The sequence below is a fragment of the Asterias rubens genome, chromosome 3 (assembly GCF_902459465.1).
Source record: "Asterias rubens chromosome 3, eAstRub1.3, whole genome shotgun sequence".
Lineage (NCBI taxonomy): Eukaryota > Metazoa > Echinodermata > Asteroidea > Forcipulatida > Asteriidae > Asterias > Asterias rubens.
In genome coordinates, this window is record NC_047064.1 from 20,167,751 (window position 1) to 20,182,231 (window position 14,481).

At 38.4% G+C, this 14,481-nt stretch overlaps 2 protein-coding genes across 3 annotated transcripts in view; both read right to left on the minus strand.

The window, feature by feature from the left end:
- Positions 1-2,394: 2,394 nt before the first annotated feature.
- LOC117288349 (succinate dehydrogenase assembly factor 3, mitochondrial-like) lies at positions 2,395-7,701 on the minus strand. 2 transcript variants are annotated; one of them, XM_033769176.1, is made up of 3 exons: positions 7,051-7,701; positions 3,868-4,130; positions 2,395-2,799 (listed from the first exon to the last, which is right to left on the minus strand). In XM_033769176.1, the coding sequence occupies exons 2-3, from the start codon at positions 4,039-4,041 to the stop codon at positions 2,614-2,616; spliced, it is 360 nt and encodes a 119-aa protein (XP_033625067.1). In that variant the 5' UTR covers positions 4,042-4,130; positions 7,051-7,701; the 3' UTR covers positions 2,395-2,613. The 2 variants fall into 2 exon arrangements, with proteins under 2 accessions (XP_033625067.1, XP_033625066.1); XM_033769175.1 differs by lacking the exon at positions 7,051-7,701 and adding an exon at positions 5,532-5,673.
- Positions 7,702-9,908: 2,207 nt separating this feature from the next.
- The window catches only part of LOC117287845 (multiple epidermal growth factor-like domains protein 6), a 42,572-nt gene continuing 37,999 nt past the window's right edge, over positions 9,909-14,481 (minus strand). The window contains exons 23-27 of the mRNA XM_033768395.1: positions 13,306-13,836; positions 12,797-12,874; positions 12,554-12,661; positions 11,574-11,694; positions 9,909-10,245 (exon numbers count right to left, since the gene is read on the minus strand). Coding sequence (XP_033624286.1) covers positions 10,170-10,245; positions 11,574-11,694; positions 12,554-12,661; positions 12,797-12,874; positions 13,306-13,836 — 914 coding nt within the window. The 3' untranslated portion in view covers positions 9,909-10,169. The remainder of the gene's footprint in view (positions 10,246-11,573; positions 11,695-12,553; positions 12,662-12,796; positions 12,875-13,305; positions 13,837-14,481) is intronic.

Below are 14,481 nucleotides of genomic sequence, written 5' to 3' on the forward strand. Positions count from 1 at the left end.
CGAGTTAGGCCGTGTCCGAAACGACTTCGGCTACAGCTACGTCTAGATCAGCGCGTCTACCAGTGTTGAAGAATAGCAGACGCGCGCGATCTAGCCGTAGCTGTAGCCGAAGTCGCCGTTTCGGACACGGCCTTGTAGTCCGTCTTGCGGTGGAAATCTTGACGCGCGATCATAAAAAGACACAGCTTTTAGGCCTCAGTCTTAAGATCGCGCGCAAGATTTCCATCGCGACCGACTTTAAACCGGCCTTTAAACAATCAGCTCTTAATCCCATGCAGGGGCGTTTCGTCTCGAAGAAGATTCAACTTACATCTCGTATCAATCAAAGTCTATAAAAAGACGGACTTCCTTTTCCAAGGAGGACGGTTGCCCTGGATTTGTTGAAGGTTTTTTATTTCTCCAGGGACCATGACGTGCCTTTTAGAAACACTTAACGAAAATCAAACGGAAACGTATTTATAATTTTGTATAATTCACCAAAAAGCCCTACAAAACTCCTGCAAGGTCACACAGTCAGTGGTGTGCCATTAACTTTAAAGTGGTCTTTTCTGTAACATTAAAGCAGTCACGTTCTATACGTTAGTTCCTTTCTTCAGAATGTTACAAATCTTTCTTTTATTTCACTAATTCCAAGCAATGTTTCTCAGATACCTCCTCTGACTCATTCATCTATAATGCAATAAGTGTTTATAACCAGCAGGGTGTGGCCTCAGAAGAGTCTGTAAATTTGACTAGCTTCAAATTACTAAATTACTGATAGTAATTTCGACATATTTATTACATACTTCATAGAAATATTGCCAAAATACCACATGTCCATGTTAACAAAAATACCAGCGCAGACAAACTGACTGTCACAGAAACATACGTTTTATAATAATGATGAAAAAACCTGTTTGAGGTCTGTGAACAATGATATTGAAACTAGTTGGTCTCTCTTTATTGGAATACAGATTTACCATTACCATAAAAGCATTAGTTTCGACAACAGTATCTGTATAAGAGCCTTCTTTACAACTCCTAAATGTGGTATTTTATTTGATGAAACCCATTACAATTTCAAAAAATGTTGAAACTTAAAGGAACACGTTGCCTTGGATCGGTCGAGTTGGTCTTTGAAAAGCGTTTGTAACCGTTTTTTATCAAATGCATATGGGTAGAAAGATGTTGTAAAAGTAGAATACAATGATCCACACAAACATGCCTCGAAATTGCACGGTTTTTCTTTTACCTCGTCTACTAACACGGTCGACCTTTTATGGGAGTCAAGTCGGCCATTTATGGGAGTCAAATTGTTGACTCCCATAAATGGCCGACCGTGTTAGTCGATGAGGTAAAAGGAAAACCACGCTATTTCGAGGCAAACTTGTGTGGATCATTGTAGTCTACTTTTAAAACATCTTTCCAACCATATGCATTTTATAAAAAACGGTTACAAACGCTTTTTATAGACCAACTCGTCCGATCCAAGGCAACGTGTTCCTTTAACACATTCTTAAAGTGTCTTTATGAACAAAATGCCATGCAACCTTACCGTAATTGCATCATCAGGTTTTCAGAAGTTGACAATTCAAAATACTCTTCTCAAAAACTACAAATATTTAAATCACATTTTGCCTGTCTAATTTTAGACTTGTGGACAAGTCTAAAAATGTCTGTCTCAGTGATAGTATTCCGACTCTCCTCGCGATTCCCGCGGTTTTCTCGCGAGACTGCTGGCCCCGTGAGACTAGTACTGGCCTCACGACTGACTACGGTCGTAGAAGTCGGGCAACCAGCAGTTTGCGCGAGAGCAGTAATCTCACGAGAGCACCGCCACAACTAGACTATCTCACCGTCTGGGACCATTAACGACTTGTCCACAAGTCTAGTCTAATTTTGATGTTTGGATGTCCTGCAGCCGATTTCACGAAACGCTAGGATTGATCCTATCTCGAGTTAGGACGAGTAACTCGTCCTAACTTAGGATTAATCTTAAGGTCTGCATGCTACAGTGCAGGGTTGGGACCCGTCCTAGGTCCTAAGATTAATCTTAAGTATAGGAAGAGTTTGGTGAAATCGACGGCTGTTCCTTCTGGATACTACTCTGATTCAATGACTTTAAAGACAGTGGACACTATTGGTTATTTTCAAAGAGTAGTCTTCTCAGTTGGTGTATCTCAACATATGCATAAAAAAAACAAACCTGTGAAAATTTGAGCTAAATCAGTCGACGACGTTGCACAATAATAATGAAAGAATTAAACACCCTTGTCACACGGAGTTGTGTGCTTTCAGATGCTGATTTCGAGACCTCAAGTTCTAAATCTGAGGTCGCCAAATTAAATTCGTGGAAAATTACTTCTTCCTTGAAAACTACTCCACTTCGACGGAGCCGTTTGTCACAATGTTTTATAATATCAACCTTTCCCCATTACTCATTACCAGGAAAGGTTTTGTGCTAATAACTATTTTGAGTAATTACCAATGCTTTAGTGCCTAGTCCTTCTGAGTCCTTCACTTTCGCAAAGATGATAAAGTCCAATCACTGGGTTAGGTTATCTTATTCAATGATGCTATTGTCTCTTTCAAACTCATATGTACCAACATGAGAAATTACACCAGTGTGTATCATCATGAAGGTCCTTCAACTGGTGGCACAAAAGGAGAAGGTTTAGATGTTTCTTTTCTCAGCTCAAGAAGCTGTCCAAGCTGATCCGGACTCAGTTCATCAAGATTTGTCTCCGAAAGATCGACACCAACATCTTGTAAGGTGGATTGGCTTTGCTGGAGCTGATCTTGTAGAACAGCTGCGTAGTTCTGTAAAGTTTTAAAAATTTGACACTTTATAAATTAATTTTTTAAAATAAATTGTATAAGTATTACATCACTTTAAAATTTGGTGGCATAAAAATGTTGTTAATTGTTTTTAATTTTGTTTTGCTGATACTTGTATAGCTTCTTGTTAAAAAAGAGGCACAGATTAGGGCAATGCACTTAAATGTTTTGTGCAATCCATTATTGAATCGCCTTATAAACTTAAATGCTAAATGAAACTACTTAGCATTTTGTGGGCTCAGGCCTGGAATTTCATCTTTGAGAGAGCAAGGCCATTTTCATTTCCACTTCCATTATTAAATCTGAAAGTCTATGGGACACTTTTGAAGGGGCACCAAGGCCAACACGAGGGGCAAGGGAGGCCATGGCCAGGTAAGTGCAGCTGTGGCCTCCACCATTTTGCTTAAAAATTCAATTTACATCTTTTTATTCTGTATATATTTTGTACGGATATAAACTTAAAGGAACATTACAGAATTGGTTTTTGCTAACAAAACAGTTGCTGGCAGTGTAAGCACTTTATGTAATCCACCATATACATAAACTGACAAATCTGTCAAGAAGTTTGAGATCGATCGGCCATCTGAGTCAGAATAGTGAAACACCGATTACAAATTTTGCATTGCATCGGTGCTAAAATAAAAATGAATAAACCGCTCACTGAGCGATAAACTCCAAACGCGAAGTCAGATTATTTATTTCTCATCAAATATGACATTTCAGACAAAAATATTTCAAGGGATATTTTCAACTATCATCATAATTAGACTGTGTAAGTTTTATGTAAATCTGTGATCTTCACGATTTTTGTTTCTTACCAATTCTGTAACGTTCCTTTAACTGAGATAGACAACTTAATAAATCTAACAAATCTGTACTACCAATTAAACAACGAATAATTTTAGAATGAGGGTTCAACTCCCACCCAAGTAATATGCCTGCATCGTATTTATAAGTATGTTTGTCACAAAACTCTAAGAAAGTACAGCACACAACGATGTCCCACTGCTGTATAGGTAAAGGTAAAACACATAATTACAGTCTACTGACCTGCCATTCCTCCATGAACTTCTTGCCCTCTTCAGGTTTGACTTTCTTATGTCTACGGAACTCTGCCTTGACGTACTCATCACCCACTGCCTTCAGCTCTAGCGGCAGCAATCGATGAAGAAGAAGAATGTTCTTGTACAGCGAGAGGACTGATAAAGCTTGTCTACTTGCCATTGTAACAAACTGGATAGGCAGTATTAACTGGATCCAAAAGACGTTATGTAAGATGTGGGCCTGTGCTAAACCTTCAAGTCATATCACCTCTGGAAAAAAAATTAATTAATATTAGACAATAATAAGTCATTCAGGCAAACACTTCACAAGTACAACCTGTGTACAAACAATAAAACCCAGTTTGAACAATTTCAATAAACAATAGTGGGATGCCTTGAAGAGCACACCTTTTTTGTAGGCATTAATGTCCCCAAAATCCCTCAAAACGAACTTTATTCTATCTGGTGCTTCTTATTCTAATCAGGGACACAAAAACAATTTACTTCATCATTATCTAGATATAAATGCCAAACGCGGCTACTTTTTGTCCATGGTCTGTAATCTTAAATTAGTCAAGTTGCAAAGTGCACATTTAAAGGAACATGTTGCCTTGGATCGGACGAGTTGGTCTATAAAAAGCGTTTGTAACCGTTTTTTTTATAAAATGCATATGGTTGGATAGATGTTTTAAACGTAGAATACAATGATCCACACAAATTTGCCTCAAAATTGTGTGGTTTTGACTCCCATAAATGGCCGACCGTGATAGTCGACGAGGTAAAAGGAAAACCGTGCAATTTCGAGGCATGTTTGTGTGGATCATTGTATTCTACTTTTACAACATCTTTCTACCCATGTGCATTTTATAAAAACGGTTACGAACGCTTTTCAAAGTCCAACTCGACCGATCCAAGGCAACATGTTCCTTTAACTGCATGCCTGCCTGTCACCTACAATGTGTGCACTGCCCAGTGATGAAATGAGTGATTTACTTACACACGAATAACACTTTCAGACTTTTATTCGACACAGAGCGGTGTTTTGTTTGGACTTTTTGGGGGTAAACTAACAGATCTAATGTGCCGTTGACCATTTTAAGTCCAGTGTAGACAGCCAAGGAAGTTTCCCTCCCTTGTAAAATACCCAACCGTAAGTAGTACGTAGTAGTAGTAGTAATATATAGTTACTTATAAATAGTAGTCTAGTAGTCTACTCTACTTGGAAAAGTTTCTACATGGCACCACCACTTCTTCATTCGATATGAAATAATAATATATAGTAAGTAGGCCTATCTATTATAAAATATAAATGTAATTTACTTCAAAGAGATAGGGCCTAACCCCTTTTTGTAAAAATGCGTGAAAAGGTGGTGCCGCCATACGGAAAGTTATCCTCATCAACATTGCCGTGCTAGTGCTCCGTGTGTCTGTGGTCGTGGAGAAGGATCATTATTTTGTCTCAATCTCACTTCTCAGTGCTCTGCTAGCTGTTGAGACTGAGATGAGAGAAGGATTCAACATGAAGTTCATGCACAAAAGTTAAGCAGCATGACGATTTTCGGAGATTTTCCACCGAATATGGTTTTGGTGATAATGGTATATAATTGTATATAGAACAATAATTAATTAACTATGTTTTTTCTAAGAACTGAGAAAGCAGTATAACCTTACCATCTACAAATTTCGCCTTCCCCTCATCTCCGTAGTGCACGTAATGTTACGTTACACAACAACAACACTCGGTCCACATGGTTCCAGGTTGTGAACCACCGTCACGCTCCTTTTTCATCAACAGTCGTCTAGGAACCCGTTTTGTTATGCAAGTCGACTAAAGAGGGCGGTACAGCAATTTCTGAGCTTCTCCGTAAAACACCACGCATTAGTCCAAAATCCATGCGCCAAGCAAAATTAATTCTCCTTTTTTTAAAGCCCACAGTTAATTTTTAAAAGTTACCATTAATTTTGAAATTAATGCAGTTAATAGATTTTATAATTATTAATCAGCGTCTATTACAACCTTGGCGTTCTGTGTTTCGACTTTTGAGGATAAAATTAAAATTAATTAGCTTAAAATTATCCGTTTTTACCGGAGTATAATAATTATATCCAGATCCAGAAGTTTTGCTTTGAAAAAGTGGAGGAGTGTCTTTCTGGGGTAGGCCTTATAAGCAAACATTTCCAAAGGGATAAAATTAATTCAGTGTATCATAGATGCACATGTGATATAAACACAAGACTTTATTTATTAAGCTCAAGGAATATCAGATTGCTTAATTAGGAGCCAAAAAAGAGACAGACCGTATTTGATTAAAGACATGTTGCTCAGCTCAAATCAGTCATCAGAAAACCCACAAAAACCCACAAGACCCCGCGGGCCTCATAGCTAAACACTTTGACTGGACCAGATAATTTTGTACACAAGACAAGAAGCAAATTGAATACAAAACATACTTTTGTTTGAACTACACTCATCAAGAGAAGACTTGTCTCATATTATGGTGAGATAATTATGCTCTCTCTGATCTTTGATACTTAACAGAATTGAAATACATTATTCCTGCCATTATTACACTCAAAGACAATAGATTGAACAATTTTTTATACACAGCTAGAGCCGGGTTTATAACACAGTGACGTATTAAACTGGCCGAGTTTGAACTGGCCTGCTGACGCTAAAATCACGATATCGGGCCGAATGGCCTACAACAGTCTGCAGCTAAAGTTTCGAGAGCCCTGATCATTACTGAAAAACAACTAATACACAATTTGAAGCTCCAATTACACAAGTGAGTGAGTAGTATCGAACAACAACAAAACAAACCTAAGAAAAGGAAGTGCAGACAACAATGTCACCCATACCTTCTCCAGCTACACGACCTAGTGGTGAACAGGTGCCTATAGACAATAGCTGGATTCTGGAAATTCTTAAAACTGCTCACAGCTAGCAGGAGGCACTTTTTTCTTTGATGATTTTTATTTTGTTTTAAAACCTATTAATAATATTATTTAAATAGGGTATAAGCTGGCGGGCAAGCTGGCAGGGCACTATCATTAACTTTCCCCAAATATTGAGGGGGCTTTCTTAATGGGGAATCGGCAAATAAAGCCTAACGCATTAAAATGAAATAGTCAACAATTTCAACAAACTAATGATATGAGACCTAAAATTGTTAACAATGTTTCAACTTACCACCTCAGGCGAAGATTGACCAAGCTTTGATACATTCTCTCAAAATTCGATCATTTTGATGACAGCCAGCACAATAATTCAACATTATATCCAACACTGACAATAGTCGAGTCAATCAGCTCGAATCTTGAAACTTCATCACTCCATCGGCGCTGGTTTTCAGTACCATCCGGGCGTAGAAAGAAGTACCTTGGTACTAGAGTCTGTAGACACACTTGGGGCAAACCAAGTTTTCAAAACGGTAGGTAAAGTTGACCAAAAACCCGCTTTAAATGTTCATGAGCTCATAATGTACCACACAGTTGCACACTTCTAGTGCGCAGGTTGCAGGCAGGACGGCGGGGTATCGCCCCCTACCTCGAAACACGTGTTGAACATTTTTCTTCGTACGCTGTGAAAAGGGCGAGTTGTGGTAGCAGGCCTTCTCCAACATGTCCAAGGATGGCACATCTCAAAAATTCAGAGTTGTATGTCTCCTTTTCCAACCACAGAGCGACTGCAATTTGGTCTATAACATTAAAAGGACCACCTCCAGTCAACGGTAAATGACATAATAGAGTCAATGTGCTCCTAGAAGGCAGTGAATTAGAACGAGTTTTCTTGACGCGTCTATGCTGCTGTCGTCCATAATTTGCAGACGTATGTACACATTGTACACGCATTATCATGTACACACACAACAAGCGTATAATTGTTATTTAGGCGCGAATAGCTTCAGAAGAAGTTTGACAATGATTTGCATTCCGGTGGGCAACACATTGAGACTGGTATTACTACGCGACCGTCACAAATTGTTATCTTTTAGAAGTAGGCCTAAGCCTAGATGGATAAACTTTTGGGAAGGTATTTTTGAAGTAACTAAAATAATGTTGTTTTTTTCTCGGTAACAATGTGAAGTTTGATTGGTCGAGAACCAATCACGTGCCGTGCAACAAGTGTAAACTGGAGTATAGTTTTCCCTCTTATTAAACCCAACAAATGGCGAACTATTTTCACTGGGCGGCAGGACTCCAATTCAGTGATCGGTACAATGTTGTCCGTGAAAGGCAGACTACAGCGTATCACGCGTTTTATACTTAGGATGTAGTGTGGAATGTGGTAATTTACCATTGTCACTTCTTTTGTTAATAATATAATGCTAATGCACAATGTGTTGATCGTATTAGATGGTTTTATTTAAATTAGTCACGTTGCCAAGTAGGTGCGGACATAGTGTTTTCAATCCGGAACTGGTGAGGATGGCATCTTTCAAATGATTTCAGGATGTTGTCAGATAGTGGAGATGATTGCAAGGCACCTGAAAATTCGATTTCCTTATCATATAAAATACGAAGGAGCAACAATGGTGGGGGGGGGGGGGGGGGGGGGCTGAAGGGCCGGAGCCCGCAGACTACCACGCAATTTCTCTCACTCCAAGTTACCCCCAATTTCTCCTCGTGAAGCAATAATGTCTCTCTACTCAAGACGATGACAGTGTAATCGTTTTTTTTCTGGTGGGTTATCAGCCTTTTTTCTTAATTATTGACAAGCAACAAAATACTAAATTTTTTACTCAAATGACTCACGATTTTATTTTCCATATCTTTTAACTTCACCCAACAAATTCCTAAATTTAAAGTATGTGCAAAATTAATAACCTGCATTTTATTTAAAAAGAAAAGGCATTTTAGAAATTAACCATGTCAGTGAGTAATTTTTGGAGCCAATATTTGTATTTTTAGCATGAGATCGAGTACAATTTGTTATGTATACTTGTGTATAATATACATGTAGCAATAAAACAATTCTTTTAGCAAATTCATTTACAGATAGTGCAAAACGGAAGCTAAACCAAATGCTGTTTTCTATTACTATGACGTTTACAGAATGAACTCATTGACATCTTTCAAATGATTCAACAGATTAATTGGAAAACCAACAAAATAATAATAATACAATTAGAGTTTAATAATCATGACAAACAAAAGTCCCTCTTAATATGTACAATCAACTCATTAATTAAAACATTCTATTTAATATTTGTATTTGAAGTAGCAAAAACAGCATCTTCGAAGGCAGTGGACACTATTGGTAATTACTCAAAATAATTATTAGCATAAAACCTTACTTGGTGACGAGTAATGGGGAGAGGTTGATGGTATAAAACATTGTGAGAAACGGCACCCTCTGAAGTGACATAGTATTCGAGAAAGAAGTGATTTTCCACGAATTTGATTTTGAGACCTCAGATTTAGAGCTTGAGGTCTTGAAATCAACCATCTAAACGCACACACAACTTCGTGTGACAAGGGTGTTTTTTCTTTCATTATTATCTCGCAACTTTGACGACCATATGAGCTCAAATTTTTACAGGTTTGTTATTTTATGCATTATGTTGAGATACACCAAGTGAGAACACTGGTCGTTGACAATTACCAATAGTGTCGAGTGTCTTTAATGACAACTATGACATCAAAACATATCTGAGTAAACTAAGAAAACTCTAAATGGGAAAAATCAAGAGGAATGGACATACAGGACTCTATGTGCCTCATTTAAAATACTACCAGAACGGACTTGGTTTAGATTAATACCTTAGAAGTCAAATCCCATAATGTATTGACTATAAACAGTATCACACTATACGCACCCCAAATCCTACAAAATTCCCACACATAAAGAAAACATGTGAAAAGGTTGTATACATTTTGGGCATTAGTTTTCCAGCATTTGATGTGTGGAATTGTTCACTATTTTATATTAATTTTTTATTTTTTTTATTTTTGGTTTTAACCCCTTTGTTGCTATGGAAAGGTTTGCGGTAACACCATGTAATGACTATCTCTACTGAGTTGGGGTGGTTCTGAAAAGAACCGTTGGTTTCAACTCGACGTTTCATTCAGTATGCTCTGATCGTCTTCTGGAGAAAGCTGGCATTGAGGCATTGCATGGTTAGGTATCAATCTATATTTGGCTTACGGCAACACCATGTTGGTATCCACTTGCCAGGTTGGACTCAGTAAGCGTAGAATTCTGTGGTCAGCAGTGCCATGAAATTGGGCTCGGCCAATAACAGCCCAACGTCAGCTGAACACCACAGCCAGGGAAATTATATAAGTACTAGTCATGGTGCTATGTAATCACTCAAAGTCTACTCCAAACACTGGATTCTCGATGACCAAATCAGGACCTTGGCCGTTTGCCTTCTGCTGGGGTCTAAAAAAAATAAAATTAAATATTGTCAACACCAATGCTGCAAGATAGAAACAATTTTAAGATTCATTTCAAGTTAAAGGCCCGGGTAAACTGCACTGATCTACAGGGCTTGAGTTGCGCTACCATCTTCAAGATTGTTACACATAAATCACAGGCCGAGTATAATAAGATGTTAGGTTGCAGCGTAAGGCAAAATTTACCTACCTAAACGAAATATTGTGCAAAAATTGCTTTTATATTAACCACACCCTTCCCAAACCCTAATTGTCTATTACTTGGTATGACATCAAATTTTAGTGTACATCATGAAAACAAACCTAATTTTATATTGTAAACTGTGATAACAAAACTGCATTTAAAGACACTGGACACTATTGGTAATTGTCACAGACCAGTCTTCTCACTTGGTGTACCTCAACATATGCATAAAATAACAAACCTGTGAAAATTTGAGCTCGATTGGTCGTCGGAGTTGCAAGATAATAATGGAGAAAAAAAAACACCCTTGTTACACAAAGTTGTGTGCTTTCAGATGCTTGATTTCGAGACCTCAAATTCTAAATCTGAGGTCTCAAAATCAAATTCGTGGAAAATTACTTCGTTCTCGAGAACTACTCCACTTCAGAGGGAGCCGTTTCTCACAATGTTTTATACTACCAACCTCTCCCCCATTACTTGTTACCAAGTAAGGTTTTATGCTAATAATTATTTTGAGTAGTTACCAATAGTGTCCATTGCCTTTTAATGAATTTGACTGGGTCACTATAGTTTTAAAAAGTCTTGGTTCTGTGATATTTGCTGATTTTGTTTTTCCCATTGGTAAATCATTTGATTGCATCATGATTGCATCTTGTTTTCTATTGTTTTCTAAGTACATGTATGTTGCTTTTGTTTTTGTATTAATGCTTGCTCTGTAGTCCCAATCAGTGTTTTTTTTTTAAATTTTTTTATTTGTGCACATTATTACCGCTCTGTATTATTATTAAAATACATTTGGTTTGCAGTAACACCATGTGTGTATCTACTTGCCAGGTAGAGTTTGTTCTTAGAGAACTGTCTTTCTTTATTCTACTAGATTTATCTGACGTTCGGGAGACTTCTCAGTTCTGAAAAATACTATCCTGCTTTTTAACTTTTACCCTGGCGGAAGTTATAAACATAACTGGGACTACTACTTTAGCTTTTAGGATTGTAATTGTAACTGCACTATCGCAGGGTCACTTCTTGAATTGGTCTCAATGTTTCGACTAGCTTGCTCTCATCATCGTCAGGAGACTGTATTATTATTATCATTATTAAAGGGAAGACCAACAAAGTGACAAACTTACCTCGTGTTTGCCGTGTCCTTGCCAGTATCCACAAGAGCCTTATCATCAGTGATACTATTACTAGTCATGGATGAACCTCTGCAAGATGCTAAACCATCAGCCTCGGAGAGTCTCTGAACATCTAAGGTGAAAATTAAGACACAAGATCAAAACCTCCAACTTAGGTTCACTCTCATTTTTGTGACAATTTTCTTTTAAGAAACTGCCTTTGGATGTACCCCTGATGCTAAAGTGTATTAATTTTGGTTTCACCCTTACACCAATGTGTGTTAGCACTGTATACTCAGTACTTACCCAAGTTCTGTGAAAAAAACCCAGGCATATTCGTCGGTTGGGATTCGAACCCACAAGCTAAAGTGATCAAACCCTCAGGAGCAAGTCTAAAGAATCTAAATTGTGTAACCCTCCCACTGTTTGATCCCTTAAAATCATTCTCTGTGGTTTTGCATTGTAAAATATGCCAGCCTACAACATGAAATCATGCGTTGAATGATCAACATAGTACACAGTACACAGTCAACCCTCCTACTGTCTGGCCAATCAATATCTATTTGTGTGGCTTTGAATGATAGATAAACTATGTCAGCCTGCGATATGATATCACGTGGCGAATGCTTCTTCATGGTACACAGTCAACCCTCCTACTGTCTGACCAATCAATATCTATTTGTGTGGCTTTGAATGATAGATAAACTATGTCAGCCTGCGATATGATATCATGTGGCGAATGCATCTTCATGGTACACAGTCAACCCTCCTTCTGTCTGACCAATCAATATCTTCATTTTTGGCTTTGATTGACCTGCAGAATCCATGTGATGAATTGATCTACAAAGTACACTTAGGTAGACTTTACAAAGTTAGTTCCTTGCACAGTTATGCCACACTGCAAAGCCCATGGAATGGTTTCAAATGGTTGGTCACCTCACTGGTTAATGTAACCAATAGTAGGAGGGTTAAAGGATAACAAGGATTCTCACCTAGTCTCTTTTGTTTGCGTTTCCTTTTTACCAGACAGACTATGATGATTGTACTGGCAACTGCTGCAAGAAAGCACAATACTACGATCACAGCAGTTTCTCCAGATTCTGCAATCACAAACAAAAAGATCAGCTTAGCTACAATCTTGAAAATCAATACAGAGGACAATGGAAAGAAGGCCATGGCATAGTCAAAGATTGTTAACAAAAAAAAATACGCAATAATAAAGAATATTTACTTACTGTTGTTTTTCTTTTCTTCTTCACTTTTAGGTCTCGCTCCAAATCCATTGGAAGTATTTTGTGCCTTCAGAGACAAGACTGACAAAAATAGAATATATTGTGGATTAAAAGTACAATCTTACAAAGCTTGAAAATGACTCAAGAAAGGTTACCAAATCTTGCATGTAAATATCTGTTAAAACCAATCATATATGCATTTGATCACATCATCTCATCTTAGGCCTGGAATTTCATCTTTGAGAGGGAAAGGCCATTTCCCTTTTGTAAAGGGCAATTCAATTGAAAAATCTGACAGTCTATGTGAACCTTTTAAAGGGGCACCAAGGCCAAGACCACAGCAGACACCATTGCCCCTGTGTAGTTCTAGTTACATGTAAACGTCCATTACAACACATCTGTTTGCGTTACAGGATCACAGCATCTCATCAGTATAGTGCAGTACCCACATTTCCCTTAACCCCCCCCCCCCACACACCACAATCTAAACCCTTTGGTATCCCAATTTTTACCTATTTCACACTCGGTTCCCCCAAATCCCTTCCTGCAGATACATACACCATCCGTCTGGTTGCATGTCGCTTGGTTGTAACACACACAGCTATGCTCACAGCTCCAGCCCCATTTCCCTTTCTCGCACTCCTTTCTCTCCGGGCAGCTGCCATTCCGTTGGTCACAGACATCACCTGGGCACGCACACTTGAGGGCGCACCCTCGGCCGTAGTATCCCCAATTGCAGTTGCTCTCGCAGTATACACCTTTCCATCCATCCAGACAGTCACAGTTACCGTTCACAGGGTTGCATGATCCCTCGTTGTTACATTGACACTCCTGCAGACATTCGTTGCCGTAGTAGCTTTCATTACACGGAGCGGAGCAGTTGGCACCTTGCCAACCCGGCAAACAGGCACAATGACCTGCGATATGATCGCATACACCATGGACGCAATCACAGGCGTAGCTGCATCGGTGACCGTAGAAACCCTCTTGGCATGGTCGGTTGCAATGCTGTCCAGTCCACCCATCTGTACAGTTGCAATGACCTATACAACAAATTCAAAGCAAGACAAATATTATCAGATATTTGGTACATTTTCACTGCCCTTACAGCTTGTTTACATTTACAATAAATGTGATGGGCTCTGCAAAAATGAGTCACAAGGGGGACAATTGCCTTATTGGGTTTTATACGTGGCTGAAAAGAGAATACAGCAAGCTTCATTTTGACACATCTTACACACTTGTGTCATGTTTGGTTCAAAAGTTATACCCTTTTGAAAAATTGATCGTCTTAATCTGAAAATAACCCATACTTGGGAAACAGCCCTTTAATAAAAACATTAATTATTGTTGTCTAGGGGGTGAACAAAAAGTTTTATTTGTTTTATTTCCTTTATCGATCAAAAGCGAATGTTTTTTTTCAGAAAATGTAAAAATATAGACCCTAAAGAAGCATAAAACCACATAAAATAAATGTTGAATTTTTTTTTCACCCTCCCATCACTCCACAGCCCTGTGCTGGAAAGTGGGTTGTGCGACAAGCGACTCATTTTTGTAGAGCCTGTCACAAATATAGTTTAATTTGTGTGGCTGTTTTGTTTTCAAATAGAGAGGAAACACATGGAGATGTCCAATGATCTTACAGTTGAATCTTGTTGCCAGGCAGTGTGTTCTAGACTGGATTGTCC

Bases quoted from the DNA above. Each gene is read 5' to 3' on its own strand.
- LOC117288349 (XM_033769176.1), bottom strand. From the start codon at position 4,041: ATGGCAAGTAGACAAGCTTTATCAGTCCTCTCGCTGTACAAGAACATT. The intron at 2,800-3,867 runs GTCAGTAGACTG...AAAACTTTACAG, and splicing joins AGTTCATGGAGGAATGGCAG to AACTACGCAGCTGTTCTACA.